Consider the following 21,338-nt stretch of genomic DNA (forward strand, 5'->3'; position numbering starts at 1 on the left):
TATTATTTCATGTAGCTTAGTCTTGATTTGTCAGACTGTCATTTTCTTGAGAAGAATGAGTAGGTCCTGTTTCTCAGATATATCTAAATCCCCTAACACAAAACTGGGCACATAGGAAGTACTCAGTGAATATCTAGTGGTGGTAAAGAACAGATTGAATGTACATGTGCCTGTTTTCACACATGTGTCAAATGCACACAGACGTTGGGAGAATGAATAGGGTCTTAGAGGTGAGAGAATGACACTATGTGAAATTGTAGAATACAAGATTTATTTAAGAGAAAAACAGCACAGTTTGAACAGTTTTGTTCTCCCCTCCTTTAGCCTCCTGCTGCTCAATGACACCACATAGCCAGGTGTCCCGTGGACTCTGAGATTCTACGAGTCGTTGAGGTCCTATCTAGACATTCAACTGTCTCATGTCACTATTCTCCCATTGCTTCCTCCTCTTCCTCCTCCTCTGTCCAGCTCAGATCATCATCTGAAGCCTCAGATTCTTCCTCATCCATCTCTAACACAACTCCTGCCCTGGCCTTCTCAGCTAGTGCATCAGGGTGCTCCAGCTGGGCCCAGCATCCTGGGTCAGCCTTGACCAGGGAGATTTCAACTCGAGATGGCATCAAAGAGACAGAGCTCTGCTCCACGTTTATGACCTGAGGAAGAGGGAAAGATAGAACAACACGGAAGAGAGAGAGAATGAGGAAATCAAAGGGAGTAGGGTTGGGATGAAGTGGTGATAAATGGGAGAGAAAAATTTTTTAAAGGTGGAAAAAAGGAAGGAATAAGTCAATATGATAAGGTGGACAGAGTAGAAAGAAATAAGAGATGAGTGTGATAGAGGGGAAGAGGGAGAGAACATGAAAGCAAATGAAGAGAAAAATCTCCATTTTCCCACTACAACTCCTTCCCTCAAGATACCCTCCATTTAATTCCAGTCTGGGCTCTTCCTTCACCCCATTTGCCTCCCTCTCCTTTGACCCCTTCTCTTCACTTACCCCCCAGAGCTTCATCTGTGTTTGGAACACACGGTTGCCATCAAAAACAATGTTGACATGAAGCTGAGAGAAGAGAATTACATGAGTAGTAACTAATACTGAGTCATTATGACGGAACCAGAAATCTGATCTATGGGTCAGGCATATAACCCTGAACTAACAGCTTTCTCTTCTCAGGAAACTAAGGAACCTACAGGTAAACTGCACACAGCAACTCTGTACGACTGCAATGTATTATCCAATTCACTAGCCTCCCATCCAGTGTAAGATCATTCCTCACCTCAGTTTGACTGGCTTTCACCCAGTTGAATGCAGGAAGTGGAATCTGGCCATACACAGTCACCACAACTAAGGAATCTGTCTGGTGCCAATCGTGACGGCAAGATGCTGGCAGCTAAAGAAAGGATATAAAATGTGGATAGTAAAAAGAAACTCTTTACTCAAGGGGAGTTCTTATGTGTGTACAGAAAGATTAACTCGCCTTCATACTGCAAAGCCTCTGGGATATAGAAGGAACTGGGAGCAGAATCTTATTTAGTCCACATTAAGAAGATAGGGAGCTTGGCCATGAGGTACAAGGAGGAGTTTCTGAGATGGGGTTATAATCAAGACTTCAGCAAAATTTAGCCTTACCTGCTTCCCCCAATCATGTCTACCAACTCTGCATCCTGGCTGTGCCAGGAATGCCCCAAAATCCAGGGTCTGGATGCCACAACAGCTCCAAGACTTCATCCTAAGGTAGGAAGACAATCCAACTAAATTCCCTTTGCCCCCCTGACAAGCTCCCACTCCTGTCTTAGGATCAGCATTGGCAGAAACCTGCCACACAGTCCACCCAATCCCCTCCCTCACCCCTCATGGAATCGAGGTGCTCCTGGGTGGTAGGTACATGGAGTAGCATCACTCTCGGGGCCTTGGTAAACCTAAGGATAAAGGAGGATCAGGGAAAGAATCAGGTCTTTCTAAGTTATATCCCACTCAGCCTCCTAGCTATACCCACTCTTCCTTAGGTATAGCATCTCTCAGTCACATGCTTGAACTCAACTCTCACTCACAGCATCACATCCTGGGTTCTGGCAGCTGGAACCAGTCCGGATCAGAGTACTGTCAAGTCCTGGGCAAGGGCAAGGGCAAGAGAGTCAGAAGCCTATTCACTACCCCTTCCCAATTGGCACTTGAACTGAATTCCAGTCTGTGAGGCCTCTCCTACTAAGGACACACCTACCTGCCCCAGGTTCCTGGTCTAGTTCCTTTTGTTCCAATGCCATTTCCAGGGCTTGGGATATATTTAGCGGCAGCAGCTTCAGAGGCAACTCGGACCTAGGAGTTACGGGTAGGTGATTTACTTCTGACCCATTAACCGTGGTTGCCAACTTCAACAATCCAACTTGTGCTAATGGAGTCTAAGAAGTCTGGTGACTGAGGCATGGTTGGAGAAGTTGAGCAGCAACACCATTGCCAACTTTCATCTCTGTGTACATCCCAAATTCCTGAACCCCGAAGAAATCCCTAGGGCTTCTCTTGCCCATCTACTCAGTTACTCTAAATTTAAGCAGAGCATTATCATGTCCTCTTCTTTACCTAATTGTGGACCTAATACAACTTTCTTCTGTTGCTCCTATTATTCCCACAAAATTATTCCCTGCAGCCTCCTGACTGCCAATACTACTTTTCTTGATCTAATTTACAGCTCTTTTCTAGAAAGAACCAACCAACCCAAGTTATTCAACACCCCCTCCTGTGTTATATACTAATTATATATTTGTGAGATCCATCTATTCTTTTAACTCAAGATAGCTACCCCATCATCCTCATACCACCTTAGAGCACAATATAGACCATCCAAATCCTTATGCCTGACTCATCTCCCATCTCTGGTCTCTAGTTTCCAACCCTTAATGATCTAGTAGTTACTCCTAGGAAGCTGCACAAATGCAGGAAAAACCCAGGGGCCTCTCCCTCTTTACTTGGGCCTCTCCCGGCGCAAAGTCTCTGCTGACTTTGGAATTGTATTCAGAGGTTTTTGCTCCTGAAGTGAACTGCTTGTAGCAGGGCCTTCAGGTTGAGGGGCCTCAGGAAGCTTCTCAGCACAGTGTGGTCCCATAGTACAGCCCTAGTATAGATAAGGAGATAAGGGTTAGAAATAGAATCCTCCTGTTGGGGGCAGAGAACACACGGAAGCAAAGGATTTACCTTGATGTTTAAGAACTCAGAGAAATCTACAGTTCGCTTTCGGCAGCATGACCAACCCTATTAAAGAAAAGGCCCAGATCAACTCCTGGGTACATTTCCTTTGGGAATGTGCTTGCTGTTCCCCCTCACCTATTCCTCACCTTAAGTGCATCATGAAAGATTGGGACCCCAGGGTGATGGCAACAGGAATCTGTGGGTATCAGTAAAAGGAACAGGGAAGACAACGTAACTACCAACTAATCATTTCTTCTTCCCCAGACTGTTTATGGCTTCTTTCCATATAATGTAAAAACTGACAAAGGTCATACTACTTACGTGATTTCTTTCCTTGCTCCCTTAAAGACTGCCCCACAGTTGACCGACCACCCTTTAAAACTCACCCAGAGCCCCTGGCCAGGTCAGGATTATTTACTCACCAGGAAGGTTGGTACTGGGGTCAAAGTGCTGCCCACAGCCTTTGTTATGGCAGAGTAGAGACATGGAGGCGTTGGTAGAATTACTGAAAGGGTATTTCAAGGAGTCTGGCTGCTGAGTGGGGAACACCTCTTAGTCTGGAGGCTTTTAGCCGCCTGCAAGAGCCAGCTGTTTCTATCTTTAGTTCAGGAGGCGTACACCTCCTAACATGGGAAAGGGAACTTCAATTGGTCTTCCCAGCCAATAGGAAAGAGCTCAGGAGCATTTTAGTCCTGAGGCTCAGGAAAAAAGGATCAGGCACAGTAGGGCTTTGGAACTTGGGTGAGGTCAGCAACCACAGCTGAGACCTTTTTAGATGTTGCCAATTCCAAGCCTCTGACATACAGGCAGCTGCTCAGAAATGAATACCAATTGAGACCCCTCCCATAGCTCAAGGAAGGCATGCCAAGCCCTCCAGCTCAATTTCTTCTTTCAAATTTTCCTGTCATATTTCCATGTAGTGCCAAGAGCCCTGATTCTCGATAACCATGTCAGCCATAGTATGCATTCATCCCACCTCCTCTCCATGGTTGCCTAGATGGCTGATTAATACTTTAACCACAAGGTCATAGGGATTAACTCTTAGAGCCTACCGCTCATTCCCAAGATAACTTCCCCTCTCCACCCGTTCCCCTTCAAAAATAGCACAAAAAATTAAAAGGCTTAAAATGTTTTAATAAGTTGATGCTGCATTTCTGCTCCATTTCTCAGAAAAACTCCAAATTTAAGATATCAGGGACAAATCAAACATGACACATCAATAGAAAATGCACAGCATAACTACCTAAGATAGGCAACGCTAAGAGCTACTGTCAGACCTTCAGCATACAGCAACCCTGTTTCCAAGATTGTACTAAGCCTATCACGAAAAGCTGTGAACAGCAACATCAGACACAAAAGGGCCATTCTTGGGTTGTCCTTACCCAAGAGAAAGATGGAGGCAAGTTAACACAAAATTTTTTAAAGATATACTAAAATGAAAATCTCTAAGAGAAAATGTCTTCCTTAGGACATGACAGGGTAATATATGGGATAGAACAGAACCGTATGTAAGCTGTCTGTGACCTCTGTGGACATTTGCCTGAATTCTCACCTGGGAGTGGAACAATGGGGCTAAGGTCATTGGGGGATGTTTGGTTTTGGTGGTATATGTGGCAGTGTCTCTGGGGCTGGAGGAAGGGGAGAGTGGTGTGGAGATGAGAAAGCAAATAAAACAGAATGGACAAAAACCGGAATGATCAAGATTAATGGGGTTCTAACTGGATCCATTTTGCCACAGTTCCCCCAGGCCCTCAACAATTAAACATTTGAGACTTCAGGAATGCACCACACAAAATCAAGCAAAATACCACACAAAATTCATTTGTTAAATGTCACCCCTCCCTCGCCCTCTGCCTCCAGCATACTCCCTCAAGTAGTACAGGCAGGAAAGACCTAACTATTGGGAGGAATCCCTAACACTTTTCCAGGGTAGAATTCTGGCTAGTCCAAAAAGGGTCCTTTTTCTTAAAGGGTTTTGAGAAACTAGACACTGCAACTTTATTAGTATCGGCGACGTTTGTTTGGAGCAAATTCAGCTCCAGGAGCTGCACGGTTGAATGCAGGAGGAGTTCCACCAATTGCCCCAATTCCTTCCATCGTAGCAGCTTGGCCAAAACGTTCAGTTGTTGGTGGGGTCTTAGGAGAAAAAAAAAAGAGAAACGTTACAAGAGAAGCCGTTGTCCTCAACTTCCCACTCCTTTGTAGCCCCTCCCCTGGAGGCCATTTCTATTCAACTACTCAAGGTTCCTGATGCTAGGAGGTGGATGACCAAATCTGTTTAGAACTCTAGCAGATAACTCCCCAAAAGGAGGATGCCTGAATTAGGAACCCACACCCACTCACTCTACCTTCAACTTTTTTTTTTTTTGACAGGCAGAGTGGATAGTGAGAGAGAGAGAGACAGAGAGAAAGGTCTTCCTTTGCCGTTGGTTCACCCTCCAATGGCCGCCGCGGTAGGCGCGCTGTGGCCGGCGCACCGCGCTGATCCGATGGCAGGAGCCAGGTGCTTCTCCTGGTCTCCCATGGGGTGCAGGGCCCAAGCACTTGGGCCATCCTCCACTGCACTCCCTGACCACAGCAGAGAGCTGGCCTGGAAGAGGGGCAACCGGGACAGGATCGGTGCCCCGACCGGGACTAGAACCCGGTGTGCCGGCGCCGCAAGGCAGAGGATTAGCCTAGTGAGCCACGGCGCCGGCCCCTTCAATTTTTTTAATCCAAATTCCTCACTATTGACCAAGCAGTATTACATACAAAATTCCACTGTTGATTAAGTTCTTGCCACATCCTTTTCCTGAGCTAGGTATCTGGACAACTGTCACTCTTCTGCAACATCAGGGCTATTCAGTTTTGGCACTGTTTTGACAACAGAACCAAAACAACCTCAGGACTGTACAAACATGAAATGTAAACTCTTTAGATTTAAATATACTTTATGGGATAATGCATAGCCTTCACTGAGTTCCCTCCAATAAACAACTGTTTGCCCAGTATAGCAAGCAACTCAATAGTCAGACTGGCCAGAGTGGCTTAACACCTGTAGTTTGAGATTGAGTTTGCTTGAGATTAAAAATAAAAAGCTTAGTGACATTTAGTGGATATCAGTAGTGCAAAATCAAGGTAGACCCAGGATTTACGAAGCCAAAAAGCCCTTCCTCCTCCTGCTATCATTTATAATTACTGCACTGTAAGACCCTTCAGTTTATTACCAATCCCAAGGTTCCATCCGGCATCATAGTGGCAGGTCCTGGAGGTGCTGGGGTACCAGCTGGCACAGGAGCGGGGGGCATGGCACCTCTGTTGTTTATGCCCATAGCACCTAGCAGAGTAGTGTGATCAGTACAGAGGATAGACTGTTAGTCTCTCTCTTTTGAAATACATTCACCCGAGAGGCAGAACAGACACATCTGCTGGTTCATTTTCCAAATGCCTGCTATGGCCAGAAATGGACCAGGCTATATCCAGAAGTCAAAAACTCAATCCAGGTCTCCCACACAGGTGAGCAGGAACCCAACTACTTGAGCCATCACTTGCTGCCTCCCAGCAGGAAGCTGCAATTGGGAGCAAAAAGGGAACTGAACCCAGGCACTCCAATATAGGATGTGGGTATCCCCACTGGCACCTGAACAGTCAGGCCAAAGGCCTACCCATTATAGTCTATTTCTATACCAAAATAAACAGGTCAACAAGACCACTAGGATAAGATATGTCACCCCCCTACACACACACTTCTGGAAATGTCGGCCCCTTAAATTTGGACTTGGTAATGACTCCACATAGTTCACCACAGGCAAGAAAAAAAGAGATATAAGAGTCACTAACTTCTGAAGTCCTTACCTCCCATGGCCATCTGGCCCATCCGTATCTCCTGTTCTCTCTGAAAAACAAAACACACTCAGAACAGTCCAAGACAGAGGGCATTCATTCTACCACAATCCACTTGGGCTATGCACTAAGGAAAGCAGATAGAGTGATAATATATCCCAAAAGCACCAAGAACAAGATGAGGAACACCAGTGGTTCCCTGCTAATTTTAAAGTGAGTTCAGAGTCATGAAACTACAAAAAAGTCAGAATCTCCTATTAGGAATTAAAAGAGATAAAAGGGAGAGATTTCTCCTAGGGCTCCAATTTGTAGAACTATGAGGATAGCAGAAGACTAACTGGGGCTGCTACAGGACTCAATCAATCTCATCCTACAGTCACTGAGACTAAACAGCATACAGCAGTCCCAGGTTTTCATCCTAAATTGCCTGTGGGACAAGAACTCCCCTTCAAACCTTACCTCACTTTCCTACGAATTTTTTTCTAAAAGGATTTTCACAGCACAGAAAAATTGGTCATAACCTGGTATCCTAGCAGACAATTCATGGTGGGTTTGTCATATCACGACTGGCTCGGGACATCATGGGCACATAGGAGGTATACCGCATCAGGGAAGGTTCCCTTGAATCCCTCCTGCTGTCGCCGCATCATTTCTTCCTGCTGCCGTCGCATCTCTTCCTCACGGCGTCTGCGCTCCTCTTCCTGCCTACAGGAGTCACCAAGGTATTTCAGACAAAGGTATTCCAGAACTTGAGAAGGTTATCTAACAGGGTAACATGTCAAGATCGGTCTCTGAGAACTTTGATAGCTCACCAGGAACTAAAGTAAACTCCCAAGAGCCTAATGAGACCAGTACTCAGATGCTTTTTCTTTAGAGCAGCCCTAGGTATTCCTAGAACCAAACAGGCAGCTAAAACATCTCCTATCCAACATGAGAGAACCTGAGAAGCAGCCAAAAAACACTGCCAACATATTTACAAACACATGAGATCGCATGATGGTTGGAAACAAGGAAACATTACCTTTTTGAGTTGTAGAGAAAAAGGGTTTGAGAAAAGGGAGTTACCTGAGCTCCAGTTGCTTTCGTTTTTGCACTTCTTGGTTGTGCAACTCTTCCATTCTCCGAAGTTCTTCTTGGCGCCTCATCAAATCTACGAAAACACAGAAACAGACTGATTGAAAGTATTCTTCATGTGTATATATAGAGACCCATTAATTTTCCATAAAGATCCAGAAAGCAAAGAGGATATAATCCCCGAGTGGCCATCCAAAGTGTCCAGATTCCAAAAATGAAGTCAAACCTATCATTTCCTTCTCCACAGAATCCAGTATTCTCTGCCACACTTCCAAGCCCATTTGCCTACCAAGATCAACAAAATATTTCAGAAAATAAAAGCAGAGGTTTAGGTCTTTATCTACTGATAAAAAGAAAAGTCCTTTACAAAGTTATTTTGTCCTTCTGGCTTTAAAATTTAAAGGCCTGTACTCACCCTGCCTCATCAGCATGACCTGGTGCTCATGGCGAGCAGCCTCCATCTCCATCTCCAACTTCTCGCGAGCCTCCTTGATGTTACGGTCTACTTGGTCTTGCTGCTGCTTCTCCATCTCAATGAGTGCCTTCCAGCGCATGGCATACTCATACTCAAAAGAGCCAGGCTGTGCAAATCTAGGTGGCTGCTCTCTCTCCCTAAAGATAAAATTCCTAGGTTACTAACTTTGCCCAAGACTCTCCCAATTAAACATCACAATTCATTCTGCAGGCCAAGGTAATGGCTGCTAGTGAATAAATATAGCAAAGACCTGCCTGTTCTACAAAACCCTTTACAAGCTTTCTTTAAAAAAATTTTTATTTATTTGAAAGTCAGAGTTACACAGAGGGGAGGGGAGGGGAGGGGAGGGGAGGGGAGGGGAGGGGAAAGAGGAGAGGAGAGGAGAGGAGAGGAGAGGAGAGGAGAGGAGAGGAGAGGTCAGGTCTTCCATCTGCGGTTCACTCCCCAGTTGGCTGCAATGGCCAGAGTTGCGCTGATCCGATGCCAGGAGCTTTTGCCAAGCCTCCCACGTGGGTGCAGGGGCCCAAGGACTTAGGCCATCTTCTACTCCTTTCCTGGACCACAGCAGAGAGCTAGATCAGAAGTGGCGCAGCCGAGTCTCGAACCAGTACCCGTGTGGGATGCCAGTGCTTCAGGTCAGGGTGTTAACCCACTGCACCACAGTGCCAGCCCCTACAAGCTTTCTTAATAGACTAACACCAGAGCCAGTGTGGCATAGCAGGTTAAGCTGCTACTTGAAACACCAGCATCATATCAGAATGCTGGTTGGAGTCCCAGCTGCTTTGCTTCCTATCCAGCTTCCTGACAATGTGCCAAGGAAGGCAGCGGATGATGTGGCAGACCCAGAATGAGTTCCTGGCTCCTGGCTTCAGCCTGGCTCAGCCCTGGCTTTTGTGGCCATCTGGGGAGTGAATCAGTGGATGACAAGGTATCCCACTCTGTCAAATCTCTTAAAAAAAAAAAAAGGCAAAAACACCTAATAGGGATTCTTATCAGGATCACATACTTGTGAAATTGCTGGTTCTTAATAACCAGCTTCTCTGGAAGTCCCTCTTCATCATCTAACTGGTCCATGGGTTCCACAGTCACAGGCCGAGGAAATCTGGGAGAGAAAGGAGGATCAGTGTTGATGAAGTCATACCCTGCCAGGCACCCTCTCTGTATCTGCTGCTGGCACAATGAATTAGGGGTCAGGACTGCACAAACACTTCTAAAGGAGTTTTTACACCTAATCCCAAGTAACCAAATCCTTCCAATAGTATTATGGAGAACCTGGGGTCCACAGGATGGAATGGGGCTTCAGATCTCTGAATACAGTCTCAAATAGATATTCAAAGTAGGTAGGTGCTGTAGTTAAGTATAGCCTGATATCTACAGAACTTCAGGAAATGACCAGGGGTGATCACTAAGACACACTACACGTGCAAAACAAATTTTCAGAGTTTTAAAATGTCAAAGTAAGAGGCAACAACACTGACAACTTACTGAAATGCTAAAAAGATATCTTCCTTAAACCTCATACCACTTCCATTAATTTAAGATCATACCAAAAACCCTAACAGAAAGCTGAATTACTATCAATTAAATGGATACAGGAACAAAGTTACTACATAGAAGCTAACCTTCCAGACCACAGAAGAAATTAGCAACCCAAGATCTCCTCCTGAAAACCATCCCTCAACTTACGTAGTTAGCAGGAAGGAGCCTTCACTGCATCTGTCCAGAGCTTTCCGAGCAGCTGGCTTCCCTGAGAACTCAACAATGCCTTTTCCTGAGGGCCTTCCTCGATCATCCACAATGACCACGGCCCTCTCCACCTGGCCAAAAACAGAAAAGGCTTCTTCCAGCAGCTCATTAGACACATACTGAGGAAGGTTTCGGACTGTAAGGGATGCACTATGGCATGCAAAGCGCACACGCAGTTGCTTTCCACGTAATGGCATATTGTCCAGCTCCACTTTGGCAATCTCCGCTAAGGTTCTTGTTTCCTAGGAAGCAGAGAAAAATTAAAATGACTCAATTTGACAAAGACCACCTGAGCAGCCATCAACAGTGTAAAGCAGTATAGCTCAATAACAAATGTCTCTTCCTACCCCCAAAACCTTGGCAACAACTACATAAAGAAACATGGACATAACTGGAAAAACTAAACTGTTTCAGGTTACCCTCTGGTTACACTAAATTGCTCTGATGGCCCTGCAATAAATTGGATATAATTATAAATTCTAGAAGTCAACACCATTTACATGGTCACCGATTTCATAGGTTATCCTCCCATGTGTTAACATATCATCCAGAATATAATGACTACCCTAAAACCTACCCTTGCAGGGCCAGTGTTGTGGTTAAGCTTCTGCCTGCAAGGCCGGTATCCCATATAGGAGCTGGTTTGAGTCCCGGCTGTTCCACTTCCAATCCAGCTCCTTGCTAATAAGCCTAGGAGGGAGTGGAAAATGGCACATATGCTTGGGCCCCTGCCACCTATGTGGGAGACCTGGATGGGAGTGCCCAGCCCAGGTTGTTACAGCCATTTGGGGAGTAAACCAACAGATAGATCTCTCCCTGTTTCTCTCTGTAATTAGCCTTTTATATAAATAAATCTTAAAAAACCTACCCTAGAATATTTTAATCTTCACTAGCTATATACCAGAATCAAGTATGCCCTTTGAGAGGTCTCTTTTATTTTCTTATTTTAGAGACAGAGTTCCCATCTCCTGGTTCACTCCCCAAACACCTGCAGATGCTAGGAACTCAATTCAGTTCTTCCATGTGGGTGGCAAAGACCCAACTACCTGAGCCATCACTGCTTCCTCCCAAAGTATACATTAACAGGAAGCTGGAAGAGTGGAGCCAGGACTTGAACCCAAATGCTCCAAGATGCAGGTGTCCTAAACAGCATCTTAACAACTAGGCTAAACACTCAACCCCTTAAGAGGTTTCTTTAAAACTGCAGACCTTGATAGGATCCCCTTCACGTTACTAAAGAGGAATCTGCTACCAAAGATCTCCAGAGAAAATGACTTGCCTATACTTATCTAGTCCAAATTGGTGCAAGTTAGAATGAACACTAGTTCTGACCACCCTTATCCACTAATTTTGCTTATCACACTATGTTCATTTATGGGGATAGATCCAATCCAGCTCTCTGCTGTTGCCTGGGGAAGCAGTAGAGGATGGCCCAAGCCCTTGGGCCCCCGCATCCACGTGGGAGACCTGGAGGAATCTCCTGGCTTCAGATTGCGCATTTCCAGCCATTGCAGCCAACTGGGGAGTGAACCAGTAGATGGAAAACCTCTCTCTCTGCCTCTCCTTCTCTCTCTGTGTAACTCTTTCAAATAAATAAAAATAAATCTTTAAAAAATTTCAGATACAAATAGAATTATATTCTCATGTTAATTTATACTATTGTTTACATCTGTTTGAAATTTCCAAATTCAAAAGATATATTTAGTCCTAGGCAAAAAAAAAAAAAAAAAAAAACCACACACCACAAAAACAAAAAACCATAAACCATTTTTCCTTAAAATTTAAAAATCAACTATAATTAAAAATAAAACTATTTTGTCCTGTTTCACCAACTGCAAGCTATTAACAGACTATGAAAATTATTCCCATTATCTATTTTCCCATATCCATCATTCCCCAGCTTCCCCACCTCTTAGAGCACATGCCCTTTCCAAGGCCCCAGCTGCTCACCAAGCGGATAAAGCCAAAGCCTTTATCCTTATGAATGAAGACTTCGCCTGCCTTCCCATATTTCTCAAATAGTTTCCTCATTTCCTCCTCAGTGATGTCAGGAGGAAGATTTCCCACAAAGAGACGGCTACGCTGGGTGAAGGTCTTCTCTCCTGGTTTCCTAAAATTCTTCAGGTCAATGGTCAAGCCTTCATCTAAGAGAAGACACAGTAACTCAAAGATTAGGGAAAGAATTATAGTCCCATCCTCAAAGAGCTAGAACTGCTACTAGATTCGGAAACATAATTGCTGTAGAAAAGGCAAATACCATTTCCCAATGCAACCTAACCACTAATCACTTAATCAGTAAATTGCTCCTTAAAATGTGAAATCTGTATGCAGAGATCTGGTGGACTCGACTCCACTATGGGCCAGAAGCCAAGATGGAATAAGCCCAAGAGAGGCAAGCAACACAGAAGCTAGTGGCCAAAGAGAAAACTAAGCAACTCAAGGAGACCTCTGTCACAAGGGATCAGATTTTAAAATTTAAAAACATCTCCCCATTTTCCTAATCTCTCACCAATTTTCATTACCCTTATGTTCCCATTCTTTCAGTCTCAAGGCAATAGAACAAAAAGAAACAAGTTAGGAAACTATTCTAGTAGGAACTGTGAGAGACACTTGAGATTGGTCCTAATTTTAGTTAAGAGGCACAATAGCATTTAAAATTTATTGAATGGGAACATATATTTAAAGACCTTTTTTGCTCTGCTTAAAATGTGGTGACAGACCTCAGACTGAATGCATACTACTCAGTACCAGATTTCCCCACTAAGCCTTAAAAGTCTTATTCTACAGTCTCTCTAACTACCAGCCACTTGATGATTACCTCTACAAATCAAGCTGAAGTAAAACATGTAGACATCTGTCTAGTACATAGACTATGCCAATACAGCACAGTAACCTGTATTCAACTGCAGTCATATATGTCTGTTCCTTGGTTTCAGGGTATCAGCTTTTTCCCATCATAAGTAAATAGGGGAAAGAACAAAGGTGCGTCATAAAGGCATATTCCTTTATAATCCCAAGAGACTAATCTAAAAACCAAGAAGCCATTCCCAAGAGGGAAAATATTTTCTACCCTATCACCTAGCATCTACTCACTCTGGCTGCTGGCCTGTTGCCCATTAGCAGGTATTGGTGGTGGTGGTGGCTGCTGCTGCTGCTGCTGGTGGTGCTGCTGGTGGTGATGCTGATGATGCTTCCTTGGAGTATGGTTTTGCTTCTCCAAGTTAAAAGTTTTATTGCTCTGCATTTTTGTACTTAAAAGAAAAAATAATACCGTCAAATACATTCAGTGCTAAGAATGCAAAAAAAAAAAAAACTAACCACCTTCTTGATGACTTATATGTCATTAATCACCTTTGATAGCCTAGCTTTTGCCAGATCCCAACAGCTGGTTACTCTGAACAACCATGGCTAAAGAACACAATTTAAAAATCTAAAAAGCAAGTACCAGTAGTTACATCATATACAGAAATTAAACAAGTGCTAGATAACAGCTTATACTAGAATGCCTTAAGAAACCTTTCAATTCAATACTATACATGGAAAGCTTTTTTATTTTTATCATGCCAGCAGTCCTAGCCCACAGTAGATATTGTGGAGTGACTATGGGAAAGTATGGGCTATATGGTTAGACATACTTAGGTTGAATCATGGCCCTAGTATTTACTAGCTATCACTACTATTATTACTAGCTATATTACTAGTATTACTAGCTATGTACTACTTAAATTATTCCTGTGCTTATGTCCTTAGCTGCAAAAAAAAAAGGGGGGGGCCTGATAAAATTATCTATCAAGGTAGGTATGAGAACTTATAAATATGTGAAAACACTAGCTCAACTACTGGCACACAGTTACTTAATATTAACCACAATGAAAAGGAGTGACTATCAAATCAATAAAAGCAATAAATGTAAAAAGATGTATAATCATAAAATATTCAAATCTGTCATTTAAAAATCAGTATAAGTTTAAGAAAACAAAGTGAAAACTGGCACAATCCAGACTGAATTTAAAATTTGACAATTTTTAAACAAAAAAAAGAAAAGTTGGCAATTTTAAAACGAAAACTAATTGATCAAGTTAACAGAGACCTACCTTCCCCATCCAGTGACAGTTCTTCAGTAAATGAATTAAAATGACAAAAAGATAATGCTCAATGTTTACCCTAAAAGACTAGACCCTCTTGAAAGAATTTAGATGAAATACACAGAAAATCTTTTCATGAATACTGTATCATTAACATTATATGATGCTTTCAAGATAGAGAAAATTACATTTCTCAGATGAAGAAAACATGAGAAAGACAACTGATGATTTTGGATGATGGGCACATGAGAGTACCTTTATGCATATAAAACCTTTCAGAATACATTTTATATCATATCCCACCCAAACTGAAAACATCAATGCAAAATTATCAAATTCTATATCTAAAAATGCTTTCATAAGACACTAGGTGGGGACAAACATTGTCACACAGCAGGTTAAGCCACCACTTGCAACATCTGCGCCTGCATCCCTTATCAAAGTGTAGGTTCGAGTCCCAGCTGCTCTGCTTCCTATTCAGCAACCTGCTATCTAACCTGGGAAGGCAGCAGACTATGGCCATGCCACCCATGTGAGACCCAGGTGGAGTTCCAGGCTCCTGAGTTCAGCCTGACCCAGTCCTGGCCATTGTAGCCATTTAGGGAGTGAGCCAGTGGATGGAAGATCTCTCTCTTAAAATACTATGGCCACGAAAATATTCACTAATGGCCTTTATGGTAACAAAACTACAAAAATGACGTAAACATCTCTATGACTCTTTTTTTTTTTTGACAGGCAGAGTGGATAGTGAGAGAGAGAGAGACAGAGAGAAAGGTCTTCCTTTTTGCCATTTGTTCACCCTCCAATGGCTGCTGCGGATGGCGCATCTCGCTGATCCGAAGCCAGGAGCCAGGAGCTTCTCCTGGTCTCCCATGCAGGTGCAGGGCCCAAGGACTTGGGCCATCCTCCACTGCCTTCCCGGGCCATAGCAGAGAGCTGGCCTGGACGAGGGGCAACCGGGATAGAATCCGGTGCCCCAACCAGGACTAGAACCCGGCGTGCCGGAGCTGCAAGGCGGAGGATTAGCCTGTTAAGCCACGGCGCCGGCCGTAAACATCTCAATACAATAGAATATTATATCAAAGCATTAAAAATTAAGATCATGTAAACATGAAAAATATGCTTGGTGCTCTTAAAAGGGAAAGGTTTTATTTTAAATATGAGTGTATACAAGGAATAGAAGATAGGCAAAAATAGACTTTTTAAAAATTATTTGACAGGTAGAGTCATAGAGAGAGAGACAGAAAGGTCTTCCTTCCGTTGGTTCACTCCCCAAATGGCCGCTACGGCCAGCCGGTGTTACGCCGATCCAGAGCCAGGAGCCAGGTGCAGGGCCCAAGCACTTGGGCCATCCTCCAATGCTTTCCCGGGCCACAGCACAGAGCTGGACTGGAAGAGGAGCAACCAGGACTAGAACCCGGGACCCATATGGGATGCTGGCACCGCAGGCGGAGGATTAACCAAGTGAGCCATGGCGCCGGCCCCAACACACTGTCTTGACTGCAGGTTATTGATAATCTCTCACACTACAAATTCATTCAACAAACGCCTACTATTTTAGACATCATTCTAGGTGCTTGGGCAGATCAGCTAACAAAGTAGATTCTTGCCTTCAGAGCTTACCTTCTAGCGAAAGACAACAACATATACATAATTATATAGTAGTAAATAAGTGTAATGGGGAAATAAATAAAAATGGGGTGGGGCAATTAAATGGACAGGGAGCAGGAGGCAGCAGACCACAATATTAAATAAAGCTTTATGATAAACCTCACGGAAAAGTTTACAATTAAGCCAAAACTTGAATTTCCTCATTCATATAATCAACCTTATATTTCTCATTAAAGTTACAAAACATAAGAAATCACAATAAAGTACTTATGACAAGTATATATTTAATATAGAAAACTCAGAACCAAAATAAACATCCATGCAGCAATCAATAAAAGTTACTCATACTGGTATACCTTTCTAATCACAGCATATTTGTATTTATTGCAAATGGAATATTACCAAAATTAATTTGTAACCCTTTTCTTCTTTACAATATTATCATGAACTGCTTTCATGTCATTAAATCTTTTATATTAACAGTTAATTGTTACAGCACTCAGCTGTCAATCAAGCCCATATTATGTTGGAACACTTAGGTTGTTTTCTAATTTTTCACCATTATAATCCAAGCTCAAAGTTAAATCTTTGGGTATTCACAATTCCAATTTTTCCTTATTTACGTTCCAAGACATACATGATCATTTCAGTAAGTGAAAGCATAATGCACCATTGTATGTTCAGCTTTTCCTCATTTCTGTAGTGTCAATATAATTTTTAATGACTACATAAAGTCCATCTAGATGTACACTAATTTACTAAACTACTCTCCATTAAACACAAGTTGTTTTCAGCTTTTTCCCATAATGCTACAGTAAATGTATTCTTGCTTTTTGCCCTCTTATTTCCTTAAGACAAATCCTCAAAATAGAATCCATCTTTGTAACTCTTGCCACATAGTGCAGCACTGTTTTCTCAAAAAGTCAATTTTAAATACCATAAACAGATATAGCAGTAAATGGGATACCTTTAAAAAGGAAATCATGTTTTTAAAAATAAGAAATTAAAATATAAAAATTTGAAGTCCGGCCCTGGAACACCTGGCAATAGGGTAACATAAGCATCAGAATTCATTCTTTTCTCATTTGGGTCCCAGGTACTAAACACCTCTCTTTCTGATTCCAAAGTGACCAATGGCAAAAACTTGAATTATCTTCACAGCCATTTCTCCCACTAGTTCTTGCCTCAGGTTAGAATCCAAGTGATGTTTTTTTTTTCCCTCTCTAGCCTTTAATTTAGGAGACAGTGGCTCCAGACTCAGTAACTTAACATTCAGGAATCCACAATATATATTTAATGTTAATAGAAATCTTTATAGAGAGCCATTCAAAATTTCAACATTGAAAACCCTGTTTCAATCATTTTATCACTTCCTACTAGAAATAATCTACTTCTTAGAGGATGAAAAAATGGTCAATGTTCTAAACCATTTAATATTGCAAGGGAGATTATCTTTTCGTTTTAGAAAATACAGGCTGGTAGTTATTAATGCCAGATATTTGTAAACCATTAAAGCCAGGCACTATGCTAAGCCTGCATTATGTCTTAGGGCTTGCAACCCTTACACTGCTAGATAAGGAAACTGATGCCTAGAAAAGAGCTTTACCTATCCAAGGTCACACAACTGATGGAGCATGGAGTGGAACCCCGGTCTGCTGAACTCTATCCTCATCACTATGCTAATATTGCATGACTTCAGTTTAAACTTCACTAGTCCCATGACCTAACTTCTGAGCTTCACTTTTCTTACCTGCAGGATGAAAGTACTAACGCCCACCCCTCAGGGCTGGCTATTTTCAGGCCTAAATGTGATAATGTACAAAGAAGGTTGCTCTCATTGGAACAAAGCAAGCACTTGTCCCTGAAGGCAACCACATTTCTACAGATGGTAGAAGCTCCAGGTAAGCAAATATCAATTACACTTTTTACTCTTCAGGAGTCTAACAAAGTTAACTTTTAAACAACAAAATTGCCTACCTTTGTGTTTTTAAATAACTGTCCTCACAATACTAATCTTTATAATCCTTCCTTTCCACCTCTCCTTTGCCAAGTAGGCATTCACTCAAGACTAATTAATATTATGTAAAACAGTGCCCACAAAGTAGCAAGTATTCAAGCAAAATTTCTTATCACCTACATTTGAGGACCAATTTATTTTGGAAACACGTGAAAAATGTAATAAATTCATTGTCCTCTAACTACTGGGTTTTCTCTGAAAAGAAAGCACAAAGATCAGCAGCAAGGATTTCTGTCACTGTCCTCAAGATGAACCGTGATGAAAGACTTTACCAGAAAATTTGCATTGCAGGCTTAGAAGGAATAAATCTTTTGGGCACGATGCCATTGAACGAATGTTTAAGTACAGGAGCAAACACTACATCCTACATACTTAAAATCTAAATAAACATTCCCTCGATTTGCAGCAAGAGGGCCAAATTTTAAGTGTAAACTACAAGGGAAATCCAATATAAATTCACCAGACCGAGATGGCCGCCTGAAAGCTGTAAAATGAAACAGACATGGTGAGGTTCTTTCTTTACTCTAGGAATTTCTTAGAACCTTCCATGTAAATAACAAGGAAGTTGGGGGAAAGATACAGGAAAATCCAGACAGTGGCCCCTTACTAGAGCTGCCTGATTCAGCAAAGACACAACGCAGTGAAATTTGAATTTCAAATACAAAAGATAGCACTATAAGTCATGCATTGTACATTAAAAAAAAAAGTACTGTCTATGTGAAATTCTAATTCAACTGGGTGCCCTGCATTTTTATCTGGCAACCCAGACCTCTACACCTACCTCAACTTTTGAGGATGGCCAAGTACCTCCCAGTCCTAACCTCCAATTCTCTGTTAAAAACACAAAGAGGGGTGTCAGCTTGCGCTAAGTTTCCCAAAGTAGAAAACACTTGAAAGACAAGCCCTAAATTTCAAGTTCCATTTAGAAAAGTGATGCTTTAAAATTGGCTCGGCGAGCACGACTGGGGGAGGAGGAGGGAGGAAGGGCATCCAAGATGCCGGCTACGAAAGCGCCGGGGTCTAGACTAGCACAGGAACTTCCTAGCTAAGAGTTTCGACAAAGAAACAACGCTCAAGGGGCCCCCGCTTGCCCATTCTGAATTAATGGCCTCGCGGGGCCAAGAGGAGGAGCGCCCGACAAAGCGCCTCCTCCTCCAACCAGGGCTTCAAGGCGCTCGCATAATAGACCCCACACCCTCGGGCCCAGGGCGGCCCGGAGCCTGGCAACTTAACACCGCCGCGATTCCGCCAGGAGTCGCACAAAGAAACCGAGGGGGTGAGAAAACTGGCGACCGGTTCAAAGCCCGAGGCGAGCCGGGAGCGCTGGGTCCCCGCGGGTGGGCAAAAACAGGCCATGGGGCGGCGGGGACAAGGCCTCACGGGGCCTTGGAAGCGCCATCCTCCCGCCAAACCCACCCCCACCCTAGCCTTCTCCTCCGCCAGTCGTTCCCAGAAATCCCCTCCTCCCCCAAACAAGAACGAACTCGTCCTCAAACTCACCCTCTACCGACGCTTCTTTCCTCTGAGTAACGGAGACGCTACACGGCCTCTACCGTCCCGAGAAAAGAGCGCGCGACCGCCGGAAACGAGACGACGGAGCTCGGTGCCTCCCAAGGAGTAGGAAGTGGCGTTCACCATTGGCTATCTGAATTGCCAATCAAGGTTTATCTCCAGAGGCGGACTCGTTTTTCCGCCATTTCTTAGATTCTATTGGCCACCGAATGCCAAAGACTTGATTCGTGTGAACGACAGATGGGGACAAAGAGCGAGGCGTTGTACCTAGTGCGCACGCGCGAACGGCGGTGCGCTAGAGACGGAAAAGGAAGGGGGGAGGGGAAAGAGGGTGGGGGGCGGTCGGAAGCAGAGACACAAACGGACTACCCGAAAGACTGAAAGACCTGGGGGGGGGGGGGGGAAGGAGAGGCGAAAAAGGGAGAGAGAGGAAAGTGCAAAGAGAGGAGAAAAGGGGAGAAAAATACACGAGTCGGCGTGCGCTGAGAATTCCTCACTGCGCCTGTGCAAGAAGCAAGAGTTAACAATGTCATTGTATTCGGTGTAGTAGTCTAGCGTTCTCCTAATGAAAAAATACCCCGCCATGTTTCCTTTTGCACACTTCCTCGTAATGCTTTGTACCCCGACGCCTCGTACTTAATCAGGCTTCTAGTTGCTTCTCCTGCTGTCGGAACTACTCTGAAGGTGCAACTGAAATAGGCATCTCTATGGTTATGGTTATAGAAAGAGGAGGGAAAGGAGGCCTGACACCTTAATCTCTGGCTGATGGCACAGAACTATAACCAGCACACTCATTTCCATAGTAACCAGGAAACCTAGCAGTCCAAACACCACGATTGTTCCTATGATTTACAGAGAGATTCAACAGGTGTCTTCATTGCCATGGATATAGTGTAGGCCTCCAGATCAGGCTGATTCCACTGGAGTCCTATCAGATAATCACCTTCATTGTTTAAGTAATGCCCAACTGCTGTGCTTAACCAAGGATTGCAAGGTTCAACTGATAGGTGTTTGTAGTTAATTCCCACTAGTTAACTGATTCACACTCAGAGTTCCAGTATATCCCAAATGGCACTACCTTATTTGGGGACACAATTATCTAGACTTGCACTGTCCAAGAGAAATTTATGCAGTGATGGAAAAGGTTCTATCTCTGCTCTGTTCAATATAGTAGCTACTAGCCACTTGTTTGTGGCTAATGTGACTGAAAAACTGAATTTTTAAATGCTAATTCATGTTAATTAGCTTAAATTTAAATAGCCGTATATGGCTAGATGCTAACATATTGGACATATCTAGACCAATGGTTCCCAAACTTTTTGAGAAAAATAACACCTATCCTATGAAAAAAGAAAACTAATACTTGCTCATGGTGGGGAACAATACCCAACACTACAGAGAATATAGTCTCCCCCTCCACTCATCACACCCAGAGGTAGCAAATATGACCACTCTCTTGCATTTCTATCTTCTATGTACGTATCTGTCCTAATCAAGCAGCAGCGACTTGGAGCAGGCCTTGTGGCACACAGTGCCTTATCAGAGTACCCAGGATCCAGTCTGTTTTAGACAGTTTGTCATGGCTGAAAAGAAGTTGGGGAGGGAGGCCGACGCTGTAGCATAGTGGGTAAAGCTGCTGTCTGCAGTGCTGGCATCCCATATAGGTGCCGGTTCGAGTCCCGGCTGCTGCACATCTAGCTCTGCTATAGCCTGGGAAAGCAGTGGAAGGTGGCCCAAGAGCTTGGGCCTCTGCAAGTGGGGAGGTTGAGTGAAAGGCAATTAGGCTTAAAGAGATAGTCATAGGTCAAATAGGA

The 21,338-nt window shown here is 43.5% G+C and overlaps 2 protein-coding genes across 4 annotated transcripts; both read right to left on the reverse strand.

Moving 5' to 3' along the window:
• Positions 1 to 249: 249 nt before the first annotated feature.
• Positions 250 to 4,255, reverse strand: ITGB1BP2 (integrin subunit beta 1 binding protein 2). Of its 2 annotated transcripts, XM_062184440.1 has the most exons (11): positions 3,605 to 4,255; positions 3,329 to 3,378; positions 3,189 to 3,245; positions 2,963 to 3,108; positions 2,221 to 2,315; positions 2,051 to 2,109; positions 1,848 to 1,918; positions 1,629 to 1,728; positions 1,276 to 1,389; positions 996 to 1,058; positions 250 to 653 (listed from the first exon to the last, which is right to left on the reverse strand). In XM_062184440.1, exons 1-11 carry the CDS (start codon positions 3,666 to 3,668, stop codon positions 426 to 428), a joined length of 1,047 nt encoding a protein of 348 aa, XP_062040424.1. In that variant the 5' UTR covers positions 3,669 to 4,255; the 3' UTR covers positions 250 to 425. The 2 variants fall into 2 exon arrangements, with proteins under 2 accessions (XP_062040424.1, XP_062040426.1); XM_062184442.1 differs by lacking the exons at positions 2,963 to 3,108; positions 3,189 to 3,245; positions 3,329 to 3,378 and having other exon boundaries at positions 3,605 to 3,679.
• A 40-nt stretch (positions 4,256 to 4,295) lies between these two features.
• NONO (non-POU domain containing octamer binding) lies at positions 4,296 to 19,621 on the reverse strand. 2 transcript variants are annotated; one of them, XM_062184439.1, is made up of 12 exons: positions 19,513 to 19,618; positions 18,794 to 18,843; positions 13,393 to 13,550; positions 12,250 to 12,443; positions 10,240 to 10,541; positions 9,560 to 9,655; positions 8,494 to 8,690; positions 8,070 to 8,154; positions 7,607 to 7,709; positions 7,017 to 7,056; positions 6,389 to 6,498; positions 4,296 to 5,318 (listed from the first exon to the last, which is right to left on the reverse strand). In XM_062184439.1, the coding sequence occupies exons 3-12, from the start codon at positions 13,541 to 13,543 to the stop codon at positions 5,184 to 5,186; spliced, it is 1,413 nt and encodes a 470-aa protein (XP_062040423.1). In that variant the 5' UTR covers positions 13,544 to 13,550; positions 18,794 to 18,843; positions 19,513 to 19,618; the 3' UTR covers positions 4,296 to 5,183. The 2 variants fall into 2 exon arrangements, with proteins under 2 accessions (XP_062040423.1, XP_062040422.1); XM_062184438.1 differs by lacking the exon at positions 18,794 to 18,843 and having other exon boundaries at positions 19,513 to 19,621.
• Between the last annotated feature and the right edge of the window lie 1,717 nt (positions 19,622 to 21,338).

Source organism: Lepus europaeus, chromosome X (assembly GCF_033115175.1).
Source record: "Lepus europaeus isolate LE1 chromosome X, mLepTim1.pri, whole genome shotgun sequence".
NCBI lineage: Eukaryota > Metazoa > Chordata > Mammalia > Lagomorpha > Leporidae > Lepus > Lepus europaeus.

Coding starts and splice junctions, on each gene's coding strand:
- ITGB1BP2 (XM_062184440.1), bottom strand. CDS start 3,668: ATGTCTCTACTCTGCCATAACAAAGGCTGTGGGCAGCACTTTGACCCC. Junction 3,246..3,328: donor TCTTTCATGATGCACTTAAG/GTGAGGAATAGG, acceptor TTTCTTTAATAG/GGTTGGTCATGCTGCCGAAA. Junction 3,109..3,188: donor CTGAGTTCTTAAACATCAAG/GTAAATCCTTTG, acceptor TATCTATACTAG/GGCTGTACTATGGGACCACA.
- NONO (XM_062184438.1), bottom strand. CDS start 13,543: ATGCAGAGCAATAAAACTTTTAACTTGGAGAAGCAAAACCATACTCCA. Junction 12,444..13,392: donor GCAACAGGCCAGCAGCCAGA/GTGAGTAGATGC, acceptor GTCTTCTCTTAG/ATGAAGGCTTGACCATTGAC. Junction 9,656..10,239: donor GGCTCCTTCCTGCTAACTAC/GTAAGTTGAGGG, acceptor TTTCTCTCCCAG/ATTTCCTCGGCCTGTGACTG.